Source organism: Oncorhynchus keta, chromosome 18 (genome assembly GCF_023373465.1).
Source record: "Oncorhynchus keta strain PuntledgeMale-10-30-2019 chromosome 18, Oket_V2, whole genome shotgun sequence".
NCBI classification, from domain to species: Eukaryota; Metazoa; Chordata; class Actinopteri; order Salmoniformes; family Salmonidae; genus Oncorhynchus; species Oncorhynchus keta.
In genome coordinates, this window is record NC_068438.1 from 56,128,387 (window position 1) to 56,155,195 (window position 26,809).

General features: G+C 46.7%; 1 protein-coding gene across 2 annotated transcripts in view; it reads right to left on the reverse strand.

Moving 5' to 3' along the window:
- Window positions 1–348: 348 nt before the first annotated feature.
- cntn5 (contactin 5) overlaps window positions 349–26,809 on the reverse strand; it is a 700,818-nt gene continuing 674,357 nt past the window's right edge. For both annotated transcript variants that reach the window (XM_052468732.1, XM_052468731.1), the window contains exons 22-24: window positions 7,697–7,809; window positions 4,590–4,758; window positions 349–1,491 (exon numbers count right to left, since the gene is read on the reverse strand). In XM_052468732.1, the coding sequence (XP_052324692.1) occupies window positions 1,373–1,491; window positions 4,590–4,758; window positions 7,697–7,809 (401 nt within the window). In that variant the 3' untranslated portion in view covers window positions 349–1,372. The remainder of the gene's footprint in view (window positions 1,492–4,589; window positions 4,759–7,696; window positions 7,810–26,809) is intronic.

The following is a 26,809-nucleotide window of genomic DNA, read 5'->3' on the forward strand; positions in this document are numbered from 1 at the left end:
ACTACAACCTTACTTACACACAGACAGACAGACAGACAGACAGACAGACAGACAGACAGACAGACAGACCTCCAAAGTCAGCCAGACAGACAGCCAGACAGACAAAGAGACCTCCAATGTCAGCCAGCCAGCCAGACAGACAGACAGACAGACAGACAGACAGACAGACAGACAGACAGACAGACCTCCAAAGTCAGACAGACCTCCAAAGTCAGCCAGCCAGCCAGCCAGCCAGCCAGCCAGCCAGACAGACAGACAGACAGACAGACAGACAGACAGACAGACAGACAGACAGACAACTAGACAGACAACTAGACAGACAACTAGACAGACAACTAGACAGACAACTAGCCAGACAGACCACTAGACAGACAGACAGACAACTAGACAGACAGACAGACAGACAGACAGACAGACAGACAGACAACTAGACAGACAGACAACTAGACAGACAGAAACAGACAGACAGAAACAGACAGACAGAACACCTCAACGGCAGCAGCTTTCAGGGAATTGTTCACACTCTGTAGAGCCTCAGAGCTGTTGGGGTCATCGCCTGGAAGCAGTTAGATGCCAGTCACCAGGCAATGACAAGAAAACAACAGCCCATAAAGTTAAAGTAATCTACGTCCCAAATGGCACCCTATTCCCTACATAGTGCACTACTTTAGACCGGGCACATAAGGCTCTATATAGGGAATAGGGTGCCATTTGGGATGCAAATTAAATGATTAAACTAGAGTGCACAGTTACAGTACAACACTACAAGTGATGCTTGGAAAGAACTGCCAAAACATACTAAATAAAGATTAGTTCCACTCCCAGAAGATAATAGTTGTTTTTTTCACCATCCGTCATCTGTAAACAATCTGTTGGTTTGTTGGTATCAGGAGTGGATTTCCTTGGCAGGCCCTGGGCCTGATTGGCTGATGCGTATGGTTTGTTGGTATCAGGAGTGGATTTCCTTGGCAGGCCCTGGGCCTGATTGGCTGATGCGTATGGTTTGTTGGTATCAGGAGTGGATTTCCTTGGCAGGCCCTGGGCCTGATTGGCTGATGCGTATGGTTTGTTGGTATCAGGAGTGGATTTCCTTGGCAGGCCCTGGGCCTGATTGGCTGATGCGTATGGTTTGTTGGTATCAGGAGTGGATTTCCTTGGCAGGCCCTGGGCCTGATTGGCTGATGCGTATGGTTTGTTGGTATCAGGAGTGGATCTCCTTGGCAGGCCCTGGGCCTGATTGGCTGATGCGTAAGGCGAGAGCAAGCAGACAGTCTGAGGAAGGGAGGGATGGAATGAACGAGGGATGAGGAAAGGAGGAGAGGTCCAGTCCTTCCAAGTAAAGGAGAATGGAGGGATGGAGGAGGCAGAGGCCTCACCAGGAAGCTGAAGGCACGAGAGGAACAGAGAGGAGCAACGCCAAAGTCCATGGCCATGTCAGACCCCATGGTAGCAGGCTGTGAACCGAACACTGGCCACTCTTCACCCGGACACCTAGAGATGGAAGGAGACAGGGGGAATGGAGGGGTGGATGGGGAGACAGGGAATGGAGGGATAGATTGGGAGACAGAGGGTTGGGGACACAGGGAATGGAGGGATGGGGGATGAGGGAGACAGGGAGGGATGGGGGATGAGGGAGACAGGGAACGGAGGGATGGGGGATGAGGGAGACAGGGAACGGAGGATGGGGGATGATGGGAAACGGAGGGATGGGGACAGGGAACAGGGATGGGGATGAGGGAGACAGGGACCAAAGGGATGGGGGGGATGAGGGAGACAGGGAACGGAGGGATGGGGGACGAGGGAGACAGGTAACGGAGGGATGGGGGATGAGGGAGACAGGGAACGGAGGGATGGGGGATGAGGGAGACAGGGAACGGAGGGATGGGGGATGAGGGAGACAGGGAACGGAGGGATGGGGGATGAGGGAGACAGGGAACAGAGGGATGGGGGATGAGGGAGACAGGGAACGGAGGGATGGGGGATGAGGGAGACAGGGAACGGAGGGATGGGGGATGAGGGAGACAGGGAACGGAGGGATGGGGGATGAGGGAGACAGGGAACGGAGGGATGGGGGATGAGGGAGACAGGGAACGGAGGAATGGGGGATGGGGATGGGGGATGAGGGAGACAGGGAACAAACGGATGGATGGGGAGACAGGGAACAAAGGATGGGGGATGGATGGGGAGACAGGGAACAAGGGATGGATGGGGACAGGGAACGGAGGGATGGATGGAAAGGAGGGAGGGATGGGGGATGAGGGAGACAGGGAACGGAGGGATGGGGGATGAGGGAGACAGGGAACGGAGGGATGGGGGATGAGGGAGACAGGGAACGGAGGAATGGGGGATGAGAGAGACAGGGAACGGAGGGATGGGGGATGAGGGAGACAGGGAACAAACGGATGGATGGGGAGACAGGGAACAAAGGGATGTATGGGGAGACAGGGAAAGGAGGGATGGATGGGGAGACAGGGAACAGAGGGATGGATGAGGGAGACAGGGAACGGAGGGATGGATGGAGAGACAGGGAACGGAGGGATGGATGGGGAGACGGAACGGAGGGATGGATGAGGGAGACAGGGAACGGAGGGTTGGATGAGGAGACAGGGAACAGAGGGATGGATGGGGAGACGGAACGGAGGGATGGATGGGGAGACAGGGAACGGAGGGATGGATGAGGAGACAGGGAACAGAGGGATGGATGAGGGAGACAGGGAACGGAGGGATGGATGGGGAGACAGGGAACGAAGGGATGGATGGGGAGACAGGGAACGGAGGGATGGATGGGGAGACAGGGAACGGAGGGATGGATGGGGAGACAGGGAACGGAGGGATGGATGAGGAGACAGGGAACGGACAGATGGATGGGGAGACAGGGAACGGAGGGATGGATGGGGAGACAGGGAACGGAGGGATGGATGAGGAGACAGGGAACGGAGGGATGGATGGGGAGACAGGGAACGGACGGATGGATGGGGAGACAGCGAACGGAGGGATGGATGGGGAGACAGGGAACGGAGGGATGGATGGGGAGACAGGAACGGAGGGATGGATGGGGAGACAGGGAACGGAGGGATGGATGGGGAGACAGGGAACGGAGGGATGGATGGGGAGACAGGGAACGGAGGGATGGATGGGGAGACAGGGAACGAAGGGATGGATGGGGAGACAGGGAACGGAGGGATGGATGGGGAGACAGGGAACGAAGGGATGGATGGGGAGACAGGGAGAACAACAACTTTAGTGACTCGAGAACAGAGAGCAGAGGACTAAAGGCAGCCTGAAGTCCAAACTGAAACTCAATTTCATTATTGTTTGACTTCACTGAGAAAACACTAGTGAAACAGAACGACATTCCGTTTGGATTCTGGGTTTGACAACAAACTCCTTAAATAGTCAGCATTTAAAGGAAAATAACAAGTTAAGACAGGCAGGCTTGTGCTATAAGAAAGCCAAACATTTCCAATCAACAGAACCACATTTTTGTCAGGGCTGTTTTCTTATCAGACACAAATGAAGGTAAAATAATTCACAAGCACACACAGCCGTCTGAAGTGGGCTAATCTTTCACTTGTTAGCAGCTTTGAAACTGTAGACATTAATCTTTCCTCTGACAAAGAGAAAACAACATGTTTATATGTCTGATGAGAACAACTGTAGAAAGTTGTCAACTTTACATTTCTCTTGTTTGATAGTTAAATGGCTGTGCAGTGGCGTAGGTGTGTGTGTGTGTGTGTGTGTGTGTGTGTGTGTGTGTGTGTGTGTGTGTGTGTGTGTGTGTGTCCAGTGGTGTATGTGTTTGTGAGTGAGTGTGTGTGTGCAGTGGTGTGTGTGTGTGTGTGTGTGTGTGTGTGTGTGTGTGTGTGTGTGTGTGTGTGTGTGTGTGTGTGTGTGTGTGTGTGTGTGTGTGTGTGTGTGTGTGTGTAGGTGGTTAATTAAAACCGTATTAGCCAAGGGAAACTTGGCTGAGGTAACAGCTTTGGCTGTGGTGACTCAATGAAGCACTTTAAAAGCCCAGTGCAGACAAAAATGTGATATTCCTGTGTTTTATATATATATATATTTCCACACTATGAGGTTGGAATAATGCTGTGAAATTGTTAAAATGATGATAATGTCTTTTTATTGTATGAGGGAAAAGACAGCCTGTTCTGGTGGGATGTAGTTTTGGCCTGCCTGGTGATGTCACCAAATTACTTGATAGACCAATAAGAAAGAGAGTTCCAAAGCTCTCTGCCAATAAGAGTGAGTGTCCCCTCCCCACTCAGACCACTCCCAGACAGCTGTAGCAAAATTCTTGCTTGGGAAATCACTCTTTGCTAAGAAACTATTTCTGTTTCTTTTTGACATTCTTTAAATTAAAAAAACACAGTAAGGTACGTAACTTTTACCTAGAAATGATTTGATATTGCAATAAAAACAACTGCTTTGGACTTTTAACAGAATATCGGCAGAAATAAAAAAGGTGGATTTTGGTGTACTTGATTGGTCCATTAACTCCTTGCCTAGTAAATGGAAAACAAAGTACTATATAAGCGAAATACCACAATGTGTGTTGGGTTGAGTGTGTTACCAGAGTCTTGTCTTACCTGAAGAGGTGAGTACTCTGACTTGGGAGCTGATTGCTCCCTCTCCCCCCTCACTCAAAGCCCGCACCTCAATGATGTAGGTGCCTCCCTCCGGGAGAGAGAGGGCGACCGATGGGGTGATGGTCCTCATCACCTGATTGTGGACACGCCCCTCCTGACTCAACAACACCTGTAGTTGGACCCAGAACCAATCAATCAGTCAGTGTCACTTCATCATCAGCCAGTCAGTCACTAGATCACCAGTCAGTCAATCAATCAATTCATCAATCAACCTTTAGGACCCACAAACAACACTACCCCCCCCTCCACACACACAGTTGAGATTGCTGATGTGATACACACAGAGGAAAAGAGTTGGTCTTCTTTTTCCGTAAGGTTGACTGTTCCTGGTCTACAGCCTATCAGGACTGACTGTTCCTGGTCTACAGCCTATCAGGACTGACTGTTCCTGGTCTACAGCCTCTCAGGACTGACTGGCCCTGGTCTACAGCACCTCAGGATTGACTGATCCTGGTCTACAGCACCTCAGGATGACTGGCCCTGGCCTACAGCACCTCAGGGTTGACCTGTCCTGGTCTACAGCACCTCAGGATTGACTGATCCTGGTCTACAGCACCTCAGGTTGACTGCTCCTGGTCTACAGCACCTCAGGATTGACCTATCCTGACCTACAGCACCTCAGGATTGACCTATCCTGACCTACAGCACCTCAGGTTGACTGCTCCTGGTCTACAGCACCTCAGGTTGACTGGCCCTGGTCTACAGCACCTCAGGTTGACTGGCCCTGGCCTACAGCACCTCAGGTATGACTGGCCCTGGCCTACAGCACCTCAGGTTGACTGGCCCTGGCCTACAGCCTATCAGGATTGACCTATCCTGACCTACAGCACCTCAGGATTGACTGGCCCTGGCCTACAGCACCCCAGGTTGACTGCTCCTGGTCTACAGCACCTCAGGATTGACCTATCCTGACCTACAGCACCTCAGGTTGACTGCTCCTGGTCTACAGCACCTCAGGATTGACCTATCCTGACCTACAGCACCTCAGGTTGACTGCTCCTGGTCTACAGCACCTCAGGTTGACTGGCCCTGACCTACAGCACCTCAGGATTGACCTATCCTGACCTACAGCACCTCAGGTTGACTGCTCCTGGTCTACAGCACCTCAGGATGACTGCTCCTGGTCTACAGCACCTCAGGTTGACTGCTCCTGGTCTACAGCACCTCAGGATTGACCTATCCTGACCTACAGCACCTCAGGTTGACTGCTCCTGGTCTACAGCACCTCAGGTTGACTGGCCCTGACCTACAGCACCTCAGGATTGACCTATCCTGACCTAGAGCACCTCAGGTTGACTGCTCCTGGTCTACAGCACCTCAGGATGACTGCTCCTGGTCTGCAGCACCTCAGGTTGACTGCTCCTGGCCTACAGCCTATCAGGATTGACCTATCCTGACCTACAGCACCCAAAGAGATGCTTCATTGGGTTGTGAATATAACCTTGGTTCCCTGTAGGAGAAGACATTACACAAGATAACAATGAAAGAAAAGCCAGCAGATACTGTTTCTATAGACAGTGTCTTATTCCTGCAGCGATGTATGCAATGCTTCAGTTGCAATAGCCTTCCTCCGGTCAACATGCCACAGTAGACATTGTTTCATACCTGTAGGCTATGTTCATTCAGATGGGTCACTGCCGGAGCTAATAAGACCCAAACAGATGCTGGCCCTGTGGTTACTGGCTCCATCCGTCTTCCATAGAGCACTAATGATGTTGGCTATAGGCAGTTTGTATCTGGCTGTTTATTTAGTTCGTTTTTTTTACAAACCTTTATTTTAGGATGACTGAGAAGACATTCTCATTTACATCAACTGATCTGAGGAAGGGTAGCAGGGAAGGTGAGTTAGCTGCTGGTGGTTAAGAGACTATAGAGTAGAGTAAGGAGAGTAAGGAGACCAGGCCAGTACAGTAAGGAGACCTGGCCAGTACAGTAAGGAGACCTGGCCAGTAGAGTAAGGAGACCTGGCCAGTACAGTAAGGAGACCTGGCCAGTAGAGTAAGGAGACCTGGCCAGTAGAGTAAGGAGACCTGGCCAGTAGAGTAAGGAGACCTGGCCAGTACAGTAAGGAGACCTGGCCAGTACAGTAAGGAGACCTGGCCAGTACAGTAAGGAGACCTGGCCAGTACAGTAAGGAGACCTGGCCAGTACAGCAAGGAGACCTGGCCAGTACAGTAAGGAGACCTGGCCAGTAGAGTAAGGAGACCTGGCCAGTAGAGTAAGGAGACCTGGCCAGTAGAGTAAGGAGACCTGGCCAGTAGAGTAAGGAGACCTGGCCAGTAGAGTAAGGAGACCTGGCCAGTACAGTAAGGAGACCTGGCCAGTAGAGTAAGGAGACCTGGCCAGTACAATAAGGAGACCTGGCCAGTAGAGTAAGGAGACCTGGCCAGTAGAGTAAGGAGACCAGGCCAGTACAGTAAGGAGACCTGGCCAGTAGAGTAAGGAGACCTGACCAGTACAATAAGGAGACCTGGCCAGTAGAGTAAGGAGACCTGGCCAGTACAGCAAGGAGACCTGGCCAGTACAGCAAGGAGACCTGGCCAGTAGAGTAAGGAGACCTGGCCAGTAGAGTAAGGAGACGTGGCCAGTACAGCAAGGAGACCTGGCCAGTAGAGTAAGGAGACCTGGCCAGTAGAGTAAGGAGACCTGGCCAGTACAATAAGGAGACCTGGCCAGTAGAGTAAGGAGACCTGGCCAGTAGAGTAAGGAGACCTGGCCAGTAGAGTAAGGAGACCTGGCCAGTAGAGTAAGGAGACCTGGCCAGTAGAGTAAGGAGACCTGGCCAGTACAGCAAGGAGACCTGGCCAGTAGAGTAAGGAGACCTGGCCAGTAGAGTAAGGAGACGTGGCCAGTACAGCAAGGAGACCTGGCCAGTAGAGTAAGGAGACCTGGCCAGTAGAGTAAGGAGACCTGGCCAGTAGAGTAAGGAGACCTGGCCAGTAGAGTAAGGAGACCTGGCCAGTAGAGTAAGGAGACCTGACCAGTACAATAAGGAGACCTGGCCAGTACAGCAAGGAGACCTGGCCAGTAGAGTAAGGGGGAAGTACCTTGTATCCTATGACATCTGACTCGTTGTCTTTAGACTTAACCGGGTCCCAGTTTAACGATACGTTAGTCCCTTCCTGAATCCACACCAGGTTGGCTGGAGGCTGGACTGGAGCTGAGGAGAAAGCACAGGGATCAATCTAAACGCAACGCTTTCATCCATACATTATATTGTCATCCATATCAGAGTGTATTTCAACAAATAAGGTCAATTATAGTACTATTTCTTGCATGCAGAATAGCAAGCTTTCCATCTTAATACTACATGTGAAACCGTCTTTCAGAGTAATGTACTGTATATTATAAAACTGGTTGTTTGGATCCTGGATTCTGATTGGATGAGCAACATTTTAAGCGATGATGCAAGGAGACCTTGCACAGACTTACCTATGCCTGCTAACAATTCCATCTGAAAATGATTACTGCTCCTAATAAGAATATCATGTTGTCTGAATCCTCTCTGGTGTTTATCTCTACTAGAATATCATGTTGTCTGAATCCTCTCTGGTGTTTATCTCTACTAGAATATCATGTTGTCTGAATCATCTCTGGTGTTTATCTCTACTAGAATATCATGTTGTCTGAATCCTCTCTGGTGTTTATCTCTACTGGAATATCATGTTGTCTCCTCTCTGGTGTTTATCTACTAGAATATCATGTTGTCTGAATCCTCTATGGTGTTTATCTCTAAATATCATGTTGTCTGAATCCTGGTGTTCATCTCTACTAGAATATCATCTTGTTGTCTGAATCCTCTCTGGTGTTCATCTCTACTAGAATATCATGTTGTTGTCTGAATCCTCTCTGGTGTTCATCTCTACTAGAATATCATGTTGTTGTCTGAATCCTCTCTGGTGTTCATCTCTACTAGAATATCATGTTGTTGTCTGAATCCTCTCTGGTGTTCATCTCTACTAGAATATCATGTTGTCTGAATCCTCTCTGGTGTTTATCTCTACTAGAATATCATGTTGTTGTCTGAATCCTCTCTGGTGTTCATCTCTACTAGAATATCATGTTGTTGTCTGAATCCTCTCTGGTGTTTATCTCTACTAGAATATCATGTTGTCTGAATCCTCTCTGGTGTTTATCTCTACTAGAATATCATGTTGTTGTCTGAATCCTCTCTGGTGTTTATCTCTACTAGAATATCATGTTGATGTCTGAATCCTCTCTGGTGTTTATCTCTACTAGAATATCATGTTGTCTGAATCCTCTCTGGTGTTTATCTCTACTAGAATATCATGTTGTCTGAATCCTCTCTGGTGTTTATCTCTACTAGAATATCATGTTGTTGTCTGAATCCTCTCTGGTGTTCATCTCGACTAGAATATCATGTTGTTGTCTGAATCCTCTCTGGTGTTTATCTCTACTAGAATATCATGTTGTCTGAATCCTCTCTGGTGTTCATCTCTACTAGAATATCATGTTGATGTCTGAATCATCTCTTGTATTTATCTCATTATTTCCATTATTTGTGTAAATATTTGTATGAAATTAACAAGATTCAACAACTGAGACGTAAACTGAATAAGTTCCACAGACATGTGACTAACAGAAATGGAATAATGTGTCCTGAACAAAGGGGGTGGCAAAAGTAACAGTCATTATCTGGTGTTGCTACCAGCTGCTTTAAGTAGTGCATGACATCTCCTCCTCGTGGACTGCATTAGATTTGCCAGTTCTTGCTGTGAGGTTTTACCCCACTCTTCCACAAAGGCACCTGCAAGTACCCGGACATTTCTGGGGGGAATGGACCTAGCCCTCACCCTCCGATCCAAGAGGTCCCAGACATTTCTGGTGGGGAATGGCCCTAGCCCTCACACTCCGATCCAAGAGGTCCCAGACATTTCTGGGGGGAATGGACTGAGCCCTCACCCTCCGATCCAAGAGATCCCAGACATTTCTGGGGGGAATGGCCCTAGCCCTCACACTCCGATCCAAGAGATCCCGGACATTTCTGGGGGGAATGGACCTAGCCCTCACCCTCCGATCCAAGAGGTCCCAGACATTTCTGGGGGGAATGGACCTAGCCCTCACACTCCGATCCAAGAGATCCCGGACATTTCTGGGGGGAATGGACCTAGCCCTCACCCTCCGATCCAAGAGATCCCAGACATTTCTGGGGGGAATGGACCTAGCCCTCACACTCCGATCCAAGAGGTCCCAGACATTTCTGGGGGGAATGGACCTAGCCCTCACACTCCGATCCAAGAGGTCCCAGACATTTCTCGGGGGAATGGACCTAGCCCTCACCCTCCCGATCCAAGAGATCCCAGACATTTCTGGGGGGAATGGACCGAGCCCTCACCCTCCGATCCAAGAGGTCCCAGACATTTCTCGGGGGAATGGACCTAGCCCTCACCCTCCCGATCCAAGAGATCCCAGACATTTCTGGGGGGAATGGACCGAGCCCTCACCCTCCGATGCAAAAGGTCCCAGACTTTTCTGGGGGGAATGGCCCTCGCCCTAGCCCTCACCCTCCGATCCAACAGGTCCCAGACGTGTTCAATGGGATTGAAATCCTGGCTCTTCACTGGCCATGGCAGAACACTGACATACATAAGGGAAGAATTCGGCAGTACCTGTATGGTTAGTGAGAAAGTCCATATTGCAAATGTACGGTCCCTTACTAGACGTCCGAAATCGTTTGTAAAATTCGCGGACGGCGTCGGGCCGAGCGGCAGGGCCGGACCTACCAGGAAGTCATCAAATGAACGTTGTCGGACATTCGGTTTCCGTTTTACAAAAATAATAAGATTTATGTCATTTTTCCCATGTCCCGGAAATTCCCACAAGAGGGCATAAGCAATCATATGGCTATTGCTACAAAACATCACGATTCACGACGGGGCCTTATCTCGAAAACTGAAAATATTTAGAAGCCGAAACTCGGTGAGCGTAGGGGCGGCATAATGGGCAGTTGGCCCCGAACAAGATGGCGTCTAGGCCTCAACGGTTTTTGAGTTATGGCCATTTATCTGGGATTAAAGGTCCAAAATGAAAATAGAGAAATTATTTTTCCACTTCACGTCAAAGTCAAGGAGCCTCCGGTGTCAATAAAAAAGAACCAGCCATTTATCTATCGTCATTTAAGAGAAATCGTACAACGACACCTTGGTGATGTTCACGGATAGGTGTTTTTTTTTTTCAACGGTTACAGATCCAGTTGCAGGTTGTTCTTACGAATCTTTTTAAAGTGTGCTGCGGAGCTCTGCGAGATTTCTGTGATTTTCTATGATTTTCTGAAATAACACACACTCACTAAACCCTCCGTAAATAACTCAGTTCTTAACGTAAAGACTTAAAACTCGGGATTCTGTAAAGGCATACCCCAATCATGATATGAGTTTATTTATAGCTTCCTGTGCCAACCGGAAGTGCCTTTAATGGTGTCACAGTGGCAGTTTCCATGGGTTAAAAGGTCAGATCTTTTCAAAACTTCATATGTGTGACTAGGTAACCCTCATGAACTGTAAATCAGTCATTTCTCCCAGCAGATGTCAAAGAAAAGCTCTCACACGCACACACAGCAAGGATGGAGTGAAAAAGTGTGGTTCTTAAAGACACAGAGAGCAGGCAATGGCATAAACATAATGTCTAGGCCGTGCCGAGTTCAACGAGATATCCCGCTTGACCGTAGCTCGCTCGGTCTGAGCGCAGCGACCATTAGAAAAGTAGGCCCAAAATGAAGCCTGCCCCACAACGTCATTTGCTTTTGGGTGACAGTGAGAGAACCGTTAGGGTGAGAAGCACAATTCGACCTCAGGTATGTTCCTAAGGTCCTTCCGATCCGTGCAAGCCTAACGTTGACAGTGTGGCATTAACCCTTAATAGTTAAAAGATGGTGTTTACTTCAAAAAGTTTGCATTGATTTCTCTCCCCATAGGAATACATTGCCTTTACCCCTAAATTCAACCTGAAGTCTATATGGGTTATGAATGCCGTATGAACCTGTCTTTGGTAACAGTCCATCAGGCCAGTATGAGGTCTACCTGTGTTGATTCTAAGCTTCCTGGACCAACCGGAAGTGGTTAAAATCACCCTAAAAGTGTTTTTCCATTACCTGCCTGCAGTTTGATAGACATAGTGCATTCAACCCTGTGTAAATCAGTCAATTCTTAACGTAAGGACTTAAAACTCAGGATTCTGTAAAAGCATAGCCCAGTGAGGATATGTGTTGACTTATAGCTTCCTGTGACAACCGGAAGTGCCTTAATTGGTGTCTCAGGGGCTGTTTCGAGGGTTAAAAAAGTCAGATCTGTCCAAAACTTCATATGTGTGATTAGGCAACCCCCATGAACTGTAAATCAGTCATTTTTCCCATAAAATTTCAAAGGAAAACTAAATCACACAGACACACAACTTGGAAGGAGGGACGTATTGGGGGTTGTAGAGACAGACAGTGCCTCCAATAGTTAGCTTTGTTCGAGCTAAAAAAGAACCGTCAGACCTAGAGTTCCGAAACTTTAGAAACCTGTTCTAGACCTCGGGTCGATAGTGCGTGGTGAGTTAGGTGGCTCTAGAAGGTTCTCGGACCGAGAAATAGCCTCGTACATTTGCAATGATTTCAATTCATTTTGACCATTACGAAAATGGCGACATTTAGAAAAGTCTCAGAGACACAAGACTAGGTGCATTGGAACCGGCTCGGCCCATAGAGACGGACCCCAACGTTTCGGTCCGATCGCTCATTCAAGGACCCCATAGCAAGGCATGGAAAAAAGTGGATTTTCAGCACCAATTAGGGTTTTACTCGGGCACCGAAGGACCTATCGAGCCGAAACTCGGGACTCGGGGTCGCCTCACATAGGCCTTCACATAATGTCTGACCTGGACCCGCAGCTAGAACGTAACTATGTGTTTTACGTTTTTATTATGTTTTAAACTAATGGCGCTGTGAATTATGGGCCTGCTCTGACATATGTGATAGTTGGCTTCTAAATGAGTTGGAAAAAGTGGGTTTGGTGTCAATTGGTATCAGTTTGGTGTCAGAATGACATCTAATTGACTGGTGGACACTGACTTGCTAGTTGACTTTTGTACATTAGCAATATGTTTAAACGGAGAGGGACCATCACCAAAATGGCATTCTGAAATCAACACAAAAAATGGCATCACCATAGTCTCCAGGCTGTGCAGAGTTCAACGAGACGCCCCGCTTGACCGTAGCTCGCTCTGAGTGCAGCGACCTTGAAAAAAAGAAGGCGCAAAGGAAGCCTGGCCCTCAATGTCATTTGCTTTTGGGTGACAGTGAGAGAACCGTTAGGGTGAGAAGCACAATTCGACCTCAGGTACGTTCCTAAGGTCCTTCCGATCCGTGCAAGCCTAACCTTGACCGTGTGGCATTAACCCTTAATAGTTAAAAGAAGGTGTTTACTTCAAATAGTTTGCATTGATTTCTCTCCCCATAGGAATACATTGCCTGCACCCCTAAATTCAACCTGAAGTCTATATGGGTTATGAATGCCGTATGAACCTGTCTTTGGTAACAGTCCATCAGGCCAGTATGAGGTCTACCTGTGTTGATTCTAGGCTTCCTGGACCAACCGGAAGTGGTTAAAATCACCCTAAAATTGTTTTTCCATTACCTGCCTGCAGTTTGATAGACATAGTGCATTCAACCCTGTGTAAATCAGTCAATTCTTAACGTAAGGACTTAAAACTCAGGATTCTGTAAGTTTCTATGTCAATCAAGACATGGGTTTACTTATAGCTTCCTGTGCCAACCGGAAGTGCCTTTAATGATGTCACAGTGGCAGTTTCCAAGGGTTAAAAAGGTCAGATCTTTTCAAAACTTCATATGTGTGACTAGGTAACCCTCATGAACTGTAAATCAGTCATTTCTCCCAGCAGATGTCAAAGAAAAGCTCTCACACGCACACACAGCAAGGATGGAGTGAAAAGTGTGGTTCTTAAAGACACAGAGAGCAGGCAATGGCATAAACATAATGTCTAGGCCGTGCCGAGTTCAACGAGATATCCCGCTTGACCGTAGCTCGCTCGGTCTGAGCGCAGCGACCATTAGAAAAGTAGGCCCAAAATGAAGCCTGCCCCACAACGTCATTTGCTTTTGGGTGACAGTGAGAGAACCGTTAGGGTGAGAAGCACAATTCGACCTCAGGTACGTTCCTAAGGTCCTTCCGATCCGTGCAAGCCTAACGTTGACCGTGTGGCATTAACCCTTAATAGTTAAAAGAAGGTGTTTACTTCAAATAGTTTGCATTGATTTCTCTCCCCATAGGAATACATTGCCTTTACCCCTAAATTCAACCTGAAGTCTATATGGGTTATGAATGCCGTATGAACCTGTCTTTGGTAACAGTCCATCAGGCCAGTATGAGGTCTACCTGTGTTGATTCTAGGCTTCCTGGACCAACCGGAAGTGGTTAAAATCACCCTAAAAGTGTTTTTCCATTACCTGCCTGCAGTTTGATAGACATAGTGCATTCAACCCTGTGTAAATCAGTCAATTCTTAACGTAAGGACTTAAAACTCAGGATTCTGTAAGTTTCTATGTCAATCAAGACATGGGTTTACTTATAGCTTCCTGTGCCAACCGGAAGTGCCTTTAATGATGTCACAGTGGCAGTTTCCAAGGGTTAAAAAGGTCAGATCTTTTCAAAACTTCATATGTGTGACTAGGTAACCCTCATGAACTGTAAATCAGTCATTTCTCCCAACAGATGTCAAAGAAAAGCTCTCACACGCACACACAGCAAGGATGGAGTGAAAAAGTGTGGTTCTTAAAGACACAGAGAGCAGGCAATGGCATAAACATAATGTCTAGGCCGTGCCGAGTTCAACGAGATATCCCGCTTGACCGTAGCTCGCTCGGTCTGAGCGCAGCGACCATTAGAAAAGTAGGCCCAAAATGAAGCCTGCCCCACAACGTCATTTGCTTTTGGGTGACAGTGAGAGAACCGTTAGGGTGAGAAGCACAATTCGACCTCAGGTACGTTCCTAAGGTCCTTCCGATCCGTGCAAGCCTAACCTTGACCGTGTGGCATTAACCCTTAATAGTTAAAAGAAGGTGTTTACTTCAAAGAGTTTGCATTGACTTCTCTCCCCATAGGAATACATTGCCTGAACCCCTAAATTCAACCTGAAGTCTATATGGGTTATGAATGCCGTATGAACCTGTCTTTGATGACAGTCCATCAGGCCAGTATGAGGTCTACCTGTGTTGATTCTAAGCTTCCTGGACCAACCGGAAGTGGTTAAAATCACCCTAAAAGTGTTTTTCCATTACCTGCCTGCAGTTTGATAGACATAGTGCATTCAACCCTGTGTAAATCAGTCAATTCTTAACGTAAGGACTTAAAACACAGGATTCTGTAAAAGCATAGCCCAGTGAGGATATGTGTTGACTTATAGCTTCCTGTGCCAACCGGAAGTGCCTTAATTGGTGTCTCAGGGGCTGTTTCGAGGGGTTAAAAAGTCAGATCTGTCCAAAACTTCATATGTGTGATTAGGCAACCCCCATGAACTGTAAATCAGTCATTTTTCCCATAAAATTTCAAAGGAAAACTAAATCACACAGACACACAACTTGGAAGGAGGGACGTATTGGGGGTTGTAGAGACAGACAGTGCCTCCAATAGTTAGCTTTGTTCGAGCTAAAAAAGAACCGTCAGACCTAGAGTTCCGAAACTTTAGAAACCTGTTCTAGACCTCGGGTCGATAGTGCGTGGTGAGTTAGGTGGCTCTAGAAGGTTCTCGGACCGAGAAATAGCCTCGTACATTTGCAATGATTTCAATTCATTTTGACCATTACGAAAATGGCGACATTTAGAAAAGTCTCAGAGACACAAGACTAGGTGCATTGGAACCGGCTCGGCCCATAGAGACGGACCCCAACGTTTCGGTCCGATAGCTCATTCAAGGACCCCATAGCAAGGCATGGAAAAAGTGGATTTTCAGCACCAATTAGGGTTTTACTCGGGCACCGAAGGACCTATCGAGCCGAAACTCGGGATTCGGGGTCGCCTCACATAGGCCTTCACATAATGTCTGACCTGGACCCGCAGCTAGAACGTAACTATGTGTTTTACGTTTTTATTATGTTTTAAACTAAAGGCGCTGTGAATTATGGGCCTGCTCTGACATATATGATAGTTGGCTTCTAAATGAGTTGGAAAAAGTGGGTTTGGTGTCAATTGGTATCAGTTTGGTGTCAAAATGACATCTAATTGACTGATGGACACTGACTTGCTAGTTGACTTTTGTACATTAGCAATATGTTTAAACGGAGAGGGACCATCACCAAAAGTGACATTCTGAAATCAACCCTAACGAGCCATGGAGATGAACCAGAATCACTGCCCAGCTATCCCGAGTTCATCGGGCCAGTCAATTTCACATTCCTGCAGGATTTTATAGCATGACAAATTCGTGATGGTACCTGCCCATTGAACCATATTGCAAATGCACAGTGACTTTGCAAAAGTGAGAAAACATAAACAAATGGACATGATGAAATCAACACAACGAGTGATGGAAATGTACAACTATCACTGCTCAGCCATCCTGAAGACCAGTCAATTTTGCATTTTTGAGCATGTCAAATGGTAAATGCACATTGAAACATGAAATGCAAATATGATTCTAAGTGAAAAACATCACCTAATGGACATGATGAAATCAACACAACGAGTGATGGAAATGTACAACTATCACTGCTCGGCCATCCTGTGTCCATCAGACCAGTCAATTTTGCATTTTTGAGCATGTCAAATTTCATATGGTAAATGCACATTGAAACATATTGCAAATGCGCGCGCACTTGCAATATGATTCTATAGTGTAAAAACATCACCTAATGGACATGATGAAATCATCACCTGATGAATGGACTATCACTGATGTGTTCCATAGCGAGCATCAATATCAGAATGACCGGTAAATGCATTTACAAAATGTTTATTTTCATTTTTAATGCACCAGTTGCACAACAATGCACGTGCATTTGCAATATGATTCTATAGTGAAAAAACATCACCTAATGGACATGATGAAATCAACACAACGAGTGATGGAAATGTACAACTATCACTGCTCGGCCATCCTGTGTCCATCAGACCAGTCAATTTTGCATTTTTGAGCATGTCAAATTTCATATGGTAAATGCACATTGAAACATATTGCAAATGCGCGCGTGACTTTGCAATATGATTCTTGTGAAAAACATCACCTAATGGACATGATGAAATCAACACAACAGGTGATGGAAATGTACAACTATCACTGCTCAGCCATCCTGTGTCCATCAGACCAGTCAATTTTGCATTTTTGAGCATGTCAAATTTCATATGGTAAATGCACATTGAAACATATTGCAAATGCGCGCGCACTTGCAATATGATTCTATAGTGAAAAAACATCACCTAATGGACATGATGAAATCAACACAACGAGTGATGGAAATGTACAACTATCACTGCTCGGCCATCCTGTGTCCATCAGACCAGTCAATTTTGCATTTTGAGCATGTCAAATTTCATATGGTAAATGCACATTGAAACATATTGCAAATGCGCGCGCACTTGCAATATGATTCTATAGTGTAAAAACATCACCTAATGGACATGATGAAATCAACACAACGAGTGATGGAAATGTACAACTATCACTGCCCGGCCATCCTGTGTTCCCATAGCGAGCATTAATATCAGAATGACCGGTTGCATTTACAACCATATTTTAATTTTTGGGTTACCAGTTGCACAACAATGCACGTGCATTTGCAATATGATTCTATAGTGAAAAAACATCACCTAATGGACATGATGAAATCAACACAACAAGTGATGGAAATGTACAACTATCACTGCTCGGCCATCCTGTGTTCATCAGACCAGTCAATTTCACATTCCTGCAGGATTTTTATAGCATGACAAATTCGTGATGGTACCTGCCCATTGAACCATATTGCAAATGCACAGTGACTTTGCAAAAGTGAGAAAACATAAACAAATGGACATGATGAAATCAACACAACAGGTGATGGAAATGTACAACTATCACTGCTCAGCCATCCTGTGTTCATCAGACCAGTCAATTTTGCATTTTTGAGCATGTCAAATTTCATATGGTAAATGCACATTGAAACATATTGCAAATGCGCGCGCACTTGCAATATGATTCTATAGTGAAAAACATCACCTAATGGACATGATGAAATCAACACAACGAGTGATGGAAATGTACAACTATCACTGCTCGGCCATCCTGTGTCCATCAGACCAGTCAATTTTGCATTTTTGAGCATGTCAAATTTCATATGGTAAATGCACATTGAAACATATTGCAAATGCGCGCACTTGCAATATGATTCTATAGTGTAAAACATCACCTAATGGACATGATGAAATCAACACAACGAGTGATGGAAATGTACAACTATCACTGCCCGGCCATCCTGTGTTCCCATAGCGAGCATTAATATCAGAATGACCGGTAAATGCATTTACAACCATATTTTAATTTTTGGGTTACCAGTTGCACAACAATGCACGTGCATTTGCAATATGATTCTATAGTGAAAAAACATCACCTAATGGACATGATGAAATCAACACAACAAGTGATGGAAATGTACAACTATCACTGCTCGGCCATCCTGTGTTCATCAGACCAGTCAATTTCACATTCCTGCAGGATTTTTATAGCATGACAAATTCGTGATGGTACCTGCCCATTGAACCATATTGCAAATGCACAGTGACTTTGCAAAAGTGAGAAAACATAAACAAATGGACATGATGAAATCAACACAACAGGTGATGGAAATGTACAACTATCACTGCTCAGCCATCCTGTGTTCATCAGACCAGTCAATTTTGCATTTTTGAGCATGTCAAATTTCATATGGTAAATGCACATTGAAACATATTGCAAATGCGCGCGCACTTGCAATATGATTCTATAGTGAAAAACATCACCTAATGGACATGATGAAATCAACACAACGAGTGATGGAAATGTACAACTATCACTGCTCGGCCATCCTGTGTCCATCAGACCAGTCAATTTTGCATTTTTGAGCATTTCAAATTTCATATGGTAAATGCACATTGAAACATATTGCAAATGCGCACTTGCAATATGATTCTATAGTGTAAAACATCACCTAATGGACATGATGAAATCAACACAACGAGTGATGGAAATGTACAACTATCACTGCTCGGCCATCCTGTGTCCATCAGACCAGTCAATTTTGCATTTTTTGAGCATGTCAAATTTCATATGGTAAATGCACATTGAAACATATTGCAAATGCGCGCGCACTTGCAATATGATTCTATAGTGTAAAAACATCACCTAATGGACATGATGAAATCAACACAACGAGTGATGGAAATGTACAACTATCACTGCCCGGCCATCCTGTGTTCCCATAGCGAGCATTAATATCAGAATGACCGGTAAATGCATTTACAACCATATTTTTATTTTTGGGTTACCAGTTGCACAACAATGCACGTGCATTTGCAATATGATTCTATAGTGTAAAAACATCACCTAACGGAGATGATGAAATCAACACAACGAGTGATGGAAATGTACAACTATCACTGCTCGGCCATCCTGTGTTCATCAGACCAGTCAATTTTGCATTTTTGAGCAAGGTCAAATTTCATATGGTAAATGCACATTGAAACATATTGCAAATGCACGTGCACTTGCAATATGATTATATAGTGAAAAAACATCACAAAATGGACATGATGAAGTCAACACAACGAGTGATGGAAAGGAACAACTATCACTGCCCGGCCATCCCGAGTTCATCAGGCCAGTCAATTTTGCATTTCTGCAGGATTTTTGAGCATGTCAAATTTCTTACGTCATTTGGCCCACAAAAAAATCCTTATGCACAATTTAAAAAAAAATATATAAAAAAATATGATAATAAAATTGGACAAAAGTATATTCATACAGTTCTTACACATGTGTAATTGACAAAAAAATTGAAAGAATTTCAAAACGGTCCAGAAAGCACTTTTTAAGGGTGTGTGAAGTTTTTACAAAATTTTGACATTTTTGACTTTTGACTTTTGACTTCCTATGAAATCATATTGGAATTGGACAAAACATATTCCTTATGCGCATGTAAAAAAAAAAAAAAAAAAAAAATATGATAATAAAATTGGACAAAAGTATATTCATACAGTTCTTACACATGTGTAATTGACAAAAAATCGAAAGAATTTCGAAAAACGGTCCAGAAAGCACTTTTTTATGGGTGTGTGAAGTTTTTACAAAATTTTGACATTTTTGACTTTTGACTTTTGACTTCCTATGAAATCATATTGGAATTGGACAAAACATATTCCTTATGCGCATATAAAAAAATTGAACCACCACTTCAAGGTCTCAGAGCAAGTGACGTCACCGATTGAAATGCTATTAGCGCGCACCACCGCTAACGAGCTAGCCATTTCACATCGGTTACATAAGTATATGGATGAGCGATGGCCGAGCTGCATAGGCAAGGTGCAGTAGATGGTATAAAATACAGTATACACATGTGATGTGAGTAATGTGAGATACGTAAACATTATTAAAGTGACATTATTTATAATGGCATTGTATAAAGTGACTTGTGATCCATTTATTAAAGTGGCCAGTGATTGGGTCTCCATGTAGGCAGCAGCCTCTCTGAGTTAGTGATGGCTGTTTAGCAGTCTGATGGCCTTGAGATAGAAGCTGTTTTTCAGTCTCTCGGGCCCTATCTTTGATGCAGCTGTACTGACCTCTCCTTCTGGATGGTAGCGGGGTGAACAGGCAGTGGGTGTTTGATGTGCTTGATGATCTTTTTGGCCTTCCTACATACAGTATTTACACATGTTATGGTCTGGTGAAGGCTGGCTGAATTCTGGAAAAGAGGATGTTCTTTTATCTCAGCATGCCCTACAGATGATCCCATCTTCCTGTTATTTTATCTCAGCATGCCCTACAGAGGATCCCATCTACCTGTTCTTTTATCTCAGCATGCCCTACAGAGGATCCCATCTACCTGTTCTTTTATCTCAGCATGCCCTACAGAGGATCCCATCTACCTGTTCTTTTATCTCAGCATGCCCTACAGAGGATCCCATCTTCCTGTTATTTTATCTCAGCATGCCCTACAGAGTATCCCATCTTCCTGTTCTTTTTTCTCAGCATGCCCTACAGAGGATCCCATCTACCTGTTCTTTTATCTCAGCATGCCCTACAGAGGATCCCATCTACTTGTTCTTTTATCTCAGCATGCCCTACAGAGGATCCCATTCTTCCTGTTCTTTTATCTCAGCATGCCCTACAGAGGATCCCATCTTCCTGTTATTTTATCTCAGCATGCCCTACAGAGGATCCCATCTTCCTGTTATTTTATCTCAGCATTCCCTACAGAGGATCCCATCTACCTGTTCTTTTATCTCAGCATTCCCTACAGAGGATCCCATCTACCTGTTCTTTTATCTCAGCATTCCCTACAGATGATCCCATCTTCCTGTTATTTTATCTCAGCATTCCCTACAGAGGATCCCATCTTCCTGTTATTTTATCTCAGCATGCCCTACAGAGGATCCCATCTTCCTTATTTTATCTCCCTGTTTTTGTTTGCTCGGGAAATGTTGATACTGGAGACTGTTATCAGAAGAAACTGTGTAACCAGGCATTTTTATAGCGACTAGGAAAATGCATTGTCATTAATGGGAAGGTTGGTTATCCTCCGACAATGTCACAATGGATGGCAGAAATGTCAAGTTATGTACCACTAGATTTGATTTATTACAAACTTAAGGGTGTTCTGGGCAACTTTTAGAAGGTCTGGATGCCTTATATGGAATACAGTATGACGAGAGGAGTATGTGTAGAAAACATGCCCAGGTCAGGGGAGATACCTAGTCTATTTAGGCAATCCCTAGCTACTGGTCTGCTCAGTCCTGGTTCTGGGGGTCTGTGTGTTGTCACTCTGGCCTTGGCTTAACACACCCGAAACCAATAATGAATGTTTCATTAAGATCCTTAAGCTCAGCGGGGTGTGTAGGTTGGTGCGCTGCAGGGTGGTGGACTCCTAGGGGCAGGGTGGTGGACTCCTAGGGGCAGGGTGGTGGACTCCTAGGGGCAGGGTGGTGGACCCCTAGGGGCAGGGTGGTGGACCCCTAGGGGCAGGGTGGTAAACCCCTAGGGGCAGGGTGGTGGACTCCTATGGGCAGGGTGGTGGACCCCTAGGGGCAGGGTGGTAAACCCCTAGGGGCAGGGTGGTAAACCCCTAGGGGCAGGGTGGTGGACCCCTAGGGGCAGGGTGGTAAACCCCTAGGGGCAGGGTGGTGGACTCCTAGGGGCAGGGTGGTGGACCCCTAGGGGCAGGGTGGTGGACTCCTAGGGGCAGGGTGGTGGACTCCTAGGGGCAGGGTGGTGGACTCCTAGGGGCAGGGTGGTGGACTCCTAGGGGCAGGGTGGTGGACTCCTAGGGGCAGGGTGGTGGACCCTAGGGGCAGGGTGGTGGACCCCTAGGGGCAGGGTGGTGGACTCCTAGGGGCAGGTGGTGGACCCCTAGGGGCAGGGTGGTGGACCCCTAGGGGCAGAGTGGGGTGACCCTGCTATCTTGTGTGCAAGTAAAAAGAGCTCTACAGTACCATTAGGCCTATGGGATTAATTATATGGAGGATGTGCTGCTCCCGAGTGGCGCAGAGGTCTAAGGCACTGTAACACAATATAGATTTTTGAATGGCATTTTTGCTTCCTGTTTGTTGTTCTAAATAGAGACGACTATAAAGGCCATGGGTCATATTGGATTGTGTAGAAAGGCAGGAAATGAGCTTTAGATGCCCCCCAAAAAATCTGGAGCAGGAACCCCAGAACCCCCGCCAGGTTATGCCCCCCTTCTAAAACTAAAGTTGCACCCTGTATTAATTGTTACCCAGAAATGATTTGATATTGAGATGCATTGGACCTTTAAACAAAACCTCTTTTCTCTGAGAAATTGTATTGGTATAAAATAATTGAATTTTCAATATCCTTTATCAATGGTGCCAATAATTATGGATGTGACTGTAAATGAATCGTTTGACACTTTTCTACTATTGCATGGGGGGGACTTTTATTTTGAAATTCCCCCAAATTCCGTGACCCGGATTTGACCTGTTAGTGCTACTAGCAAGAACACGTAGCTAGCTAACAAAGCTCGAAATGCAACATCTCAAGGAAAAAGGTAACTAGTAGCTAGACAGTAGTTAGCTATCGTTGCAGTCTGGTAGCATCTGCAGAGAAATGTTCCTAAAATTGTTCTCTCTTTGGCCTCTGTCTCAAAGCTAACTAACTAGCTAGCTAGCTGAAGTGAGTTATTTAAGTTGCGATCAAGTGATAGCTAGGCTAGCGAGCTATATAAACTAGCCTATTACGAATTCGGACGGAAATGTTTTATCTTGTCATTTTCCGTGGAAGCTTCACGTTATGTCAAGAGCAGCATTTGTATTTATTAGGGATCCCCATTAGTTCCTGCCAAGGCAGCAGCTCCTCTTCTTGGGGTCCAGACACACCAAAGCACCCAGATTACATATAAAACAGTGAACTGTATTTGTACTGAACAAACTAAAGATAAAACAGTACGTCATATAACATCCCTACAACACAACATGTAAAATACCCCCATACAATTTTGAACATTTTATTTAACTAGGCAAGTCGGTACCAGAACAGAATTCCTATTTACAATGACAGCCTAACCCGGAAGAAGCTGGGCCAATAGTGCGCCACCCTATGGAACTCCCAATTACGTCTGGTTGTGATACAGCCTGGAATCGAACCAGGGTCTGTAAGTGACACCTCAAGTTCTGAGATGCAGTGCCTTAGACAGCTGCACCACTCGGGAGCCATCTCCAGATCCTTCTCTTAATTGCCTATAACCACAAAAAAAATAATAGCCTATAATCGTGGGTCAATCTAGTTGAGCGTCCGTTTCTATGGCGATTTAAAGGTGACGTCTCAGAAATACGCAACGAAAACAGGAACAGATTGTCTTTGAGGAGGGTGGATATTGAAATTCAGGCAGGTTACCTTAGCTTTTTTGGGGGGCACAAGGACTATGGTGGTCTGCTTGAAACATGTAGGTATTACAGACTCGGTCAGGGAGAGGCTGAAAATGTCAATTAAGACACTTGCCAGTTGGTCCGCGCATGCTCTGAGTAAACGTCCTGGTAATGTCTGGCCCTGCGTCCTTGTGAATGTTGACCTGCTTAAAGGTCTTACACACAGTCGTCCGGAACAGCTGGTGCTCTCATGCATGCTTCAGTGTTGCTTGCCTCGAAGCGAACGTAAAAGGCATTTTGCCCGTCTGGTAGGCACTGGGCAGCTCACGTCTGGGTTTCCATTTGTCGTCCATAATAGTTTGCCACCACATCCGATGAGCGTCAGAGCCCGTGTCGGCTTCATAACAAACACTTGTGAGGCAGAGAAACAACAAGGTCTGTGAGCCCTTTCCAAAGGCCATGCAATATGATTGACTGAAATGCATAATTTGAGACTTGCCAACATTCATGCAGACTCCTACATAAGTCTGCACTCCAACATATAGACCTCAGGGATAATTAGCAACACGGTATCATTTGGAAATGCCTAACTTTCTGTACGCTCAGGTTGACTTCCCCAGGGATTGGCCCACAAACAATGTCTCCTTTTCTGAATCTGTGCCCGTAGGTCCATTTCTTCCCCCAGCGTCTCTGCGTCTTTTGGTTCCTCCGCTGCGGCTGGTGTCTGCAGCTCTATGGCAGGTTGTTCAGCGGAGAGACGTCATGGACTACGGCTTGGTGGAGGAGTTTGTCGTCACTGTGTTGGACGTAGTCCCAGATCTGATGAGTTACAGAGAGAAAGTCCAACTCATCATGGGTCTGAGAGCACAGGTGAGAGATGGAGCTGATGGGTGGAGAGGGTGAAGGAGAGATGGGGCTGATGGGTGAAGGAGAGATGGGGCTGATGGGTGAAGGAGAGATGGGGCTGATGGGTGGAGAGGATGAAGGAGAGATGGGGCTGATGGGTGAAGGAGAGATGGGGCTGATGGGTGGAGAGGGTGAAGGAGAGATGGGGCTGATGGGTGGAGAGGGTGAAGGAGAGATGGGGCTGATGGGTGGAGAGGGTGAAGGAGAGATGGGGCTGATGGGTGGAGAGGGTGAAGGAGAGATGGGGCTGATGGGTGGAGAGGGTGAAGGAGAGATGGGGCTGATGGGTGGAGAGGGTGAAGGAGAGATGGAGCTGATGGGTGGAGAGGGTGAAGGAGAGATGGGGCTGATGGGTGGAGAGGGTGAAGGAGAGATGGGGCTGATGGGTGGAGAGGGTGAAGGAGAGATGGAGCTGATGGGTGGAGAGGGTGAAGGAGAGATGGAGCTGATGGGTGGAGAGGGTGAAGGAGAGATGGGGCTGATGGGTGGAGAGGGTGAAGGAGAGATGGGGCTGATGGGTGGAGAGGGTGAAGGAGAGATGGGGCTGATGGGTGGAGAGGGTGAAGGAGAGATGGGGCTGATGGGTGGAGAGGGTGAAGGAGAGATGGGGCTGATGGGTGGAGAGGGGTGAAGGAGAGATGGAGCTGATGGGTGGAGAGGGTGAAGGAGAGATGGGGCTGATGGGTGGAGAGGGTGAAGGAGAGATGGGGCTGATGGGTGGAGAGGGTGAAGGAGAGATGGGGCTGATGGGTGGAGAGGGTGAAGGAGAGATGGGGCTGATGGGTGGAGAGGGTGAAGGAGAGATGGGGCTGATGGGTGAAGGAGAGATGGGGCTGATGGGTGGAGAGGGTGAAGGAGAGACGAGACTCAGGAGAACCCCTTGTTTCAACACCGGGGGGGGTGAGGTCACTTCATTAGATGCATGTAGTTGTTTGGTTAAAATCAAGAGGTTCTCCTGAGTCTCATCTCTCCTTCACCCTATGAAGTAATTAGCTTGAGAACTAGGCTATACCACATTGCATTGCTATAGAAATGGATATAGTCCCGTGAAAAAGTATTCTCCCAACGTCTCCGTTTCCATAGACACGCTGCCTACAACACCGTCTCCGTTTCCATAGACACGCTGCCTACAACACCGTCTCCGTTTCCATAGACGCGCTGCCTACAACACCGTCTCCGCTCCATGCCTACAACACCGTCTCCGTTTCCATTGCCCACAACACCGTTCCGTTTCCATAGACACGCTGCCTACAACACCGGTTTCCATAGACACGCTGCCTACAACACCGTCTCCGTTTCCATCACGCTGCCTACAACACCGTCTCCGTTTCCATAGACACGCTGCCTACAACACCGTCTCCGTTTCCATAGACACGCTGCCTACAACACCGTCTCCGTTTCCATAGACACGCTGCCTTTCCATAGACACGCTGCCTACAACACCGTCTCCGTTTCCATAGACACGCTGCCCACAACACCGTCTCCGTTTCCATAGACACGCTGCCTACAACACCGTCTCCGTTTCCATAGACACGCTGCCTACAACACCGTCTCCGTTTCCATAGACACGCTGCCTACAACACCGTCTCCGTTTCCATAGACACGCTGCCTACAACACCGTCTCCGTTTCCATAGACACGCTGCCTACAACACCGTCTCCGTTTCCATAGACACGCTGCCTACAACACCGTCTCCGTTTCCATAGACACGCTGCCTACAACACCGTCTCCGTTTCCATAGACACGCTGCCTACAACACCGTCTCCGTTTCCATAGACACGCTGCCTACAACACCGTCTCTGTTTCCATAGACACGCTGCCCACAACACCGTCTCCGTTTCCATAGACACGCTGCCTACAACACCGTCTCCGTTTCCATAGACACGCTGCCTACAACACCGTCTCCGTTTCCATAGACGCTGCCTACGCTGCCATAGACACGCTACAACACCGTCTCCGTTTCCATAGACACGCTGCCTACAACACCGTCTCCGTTTCCATAGACACGCTGCCTACAACACCGTCTCCGTTTCCATAGACACGCTGCCTACAACACACGCTGCCCACAACACCGTCTCCGTTTCCATAGACACGCTGCCTACAACACCGTCTCCGTTTCCATAGACACGCTGCCTACAACACCGTCTCCGTTTCCATAGACACGCTGCCCACAACACCGTCTCCGTTT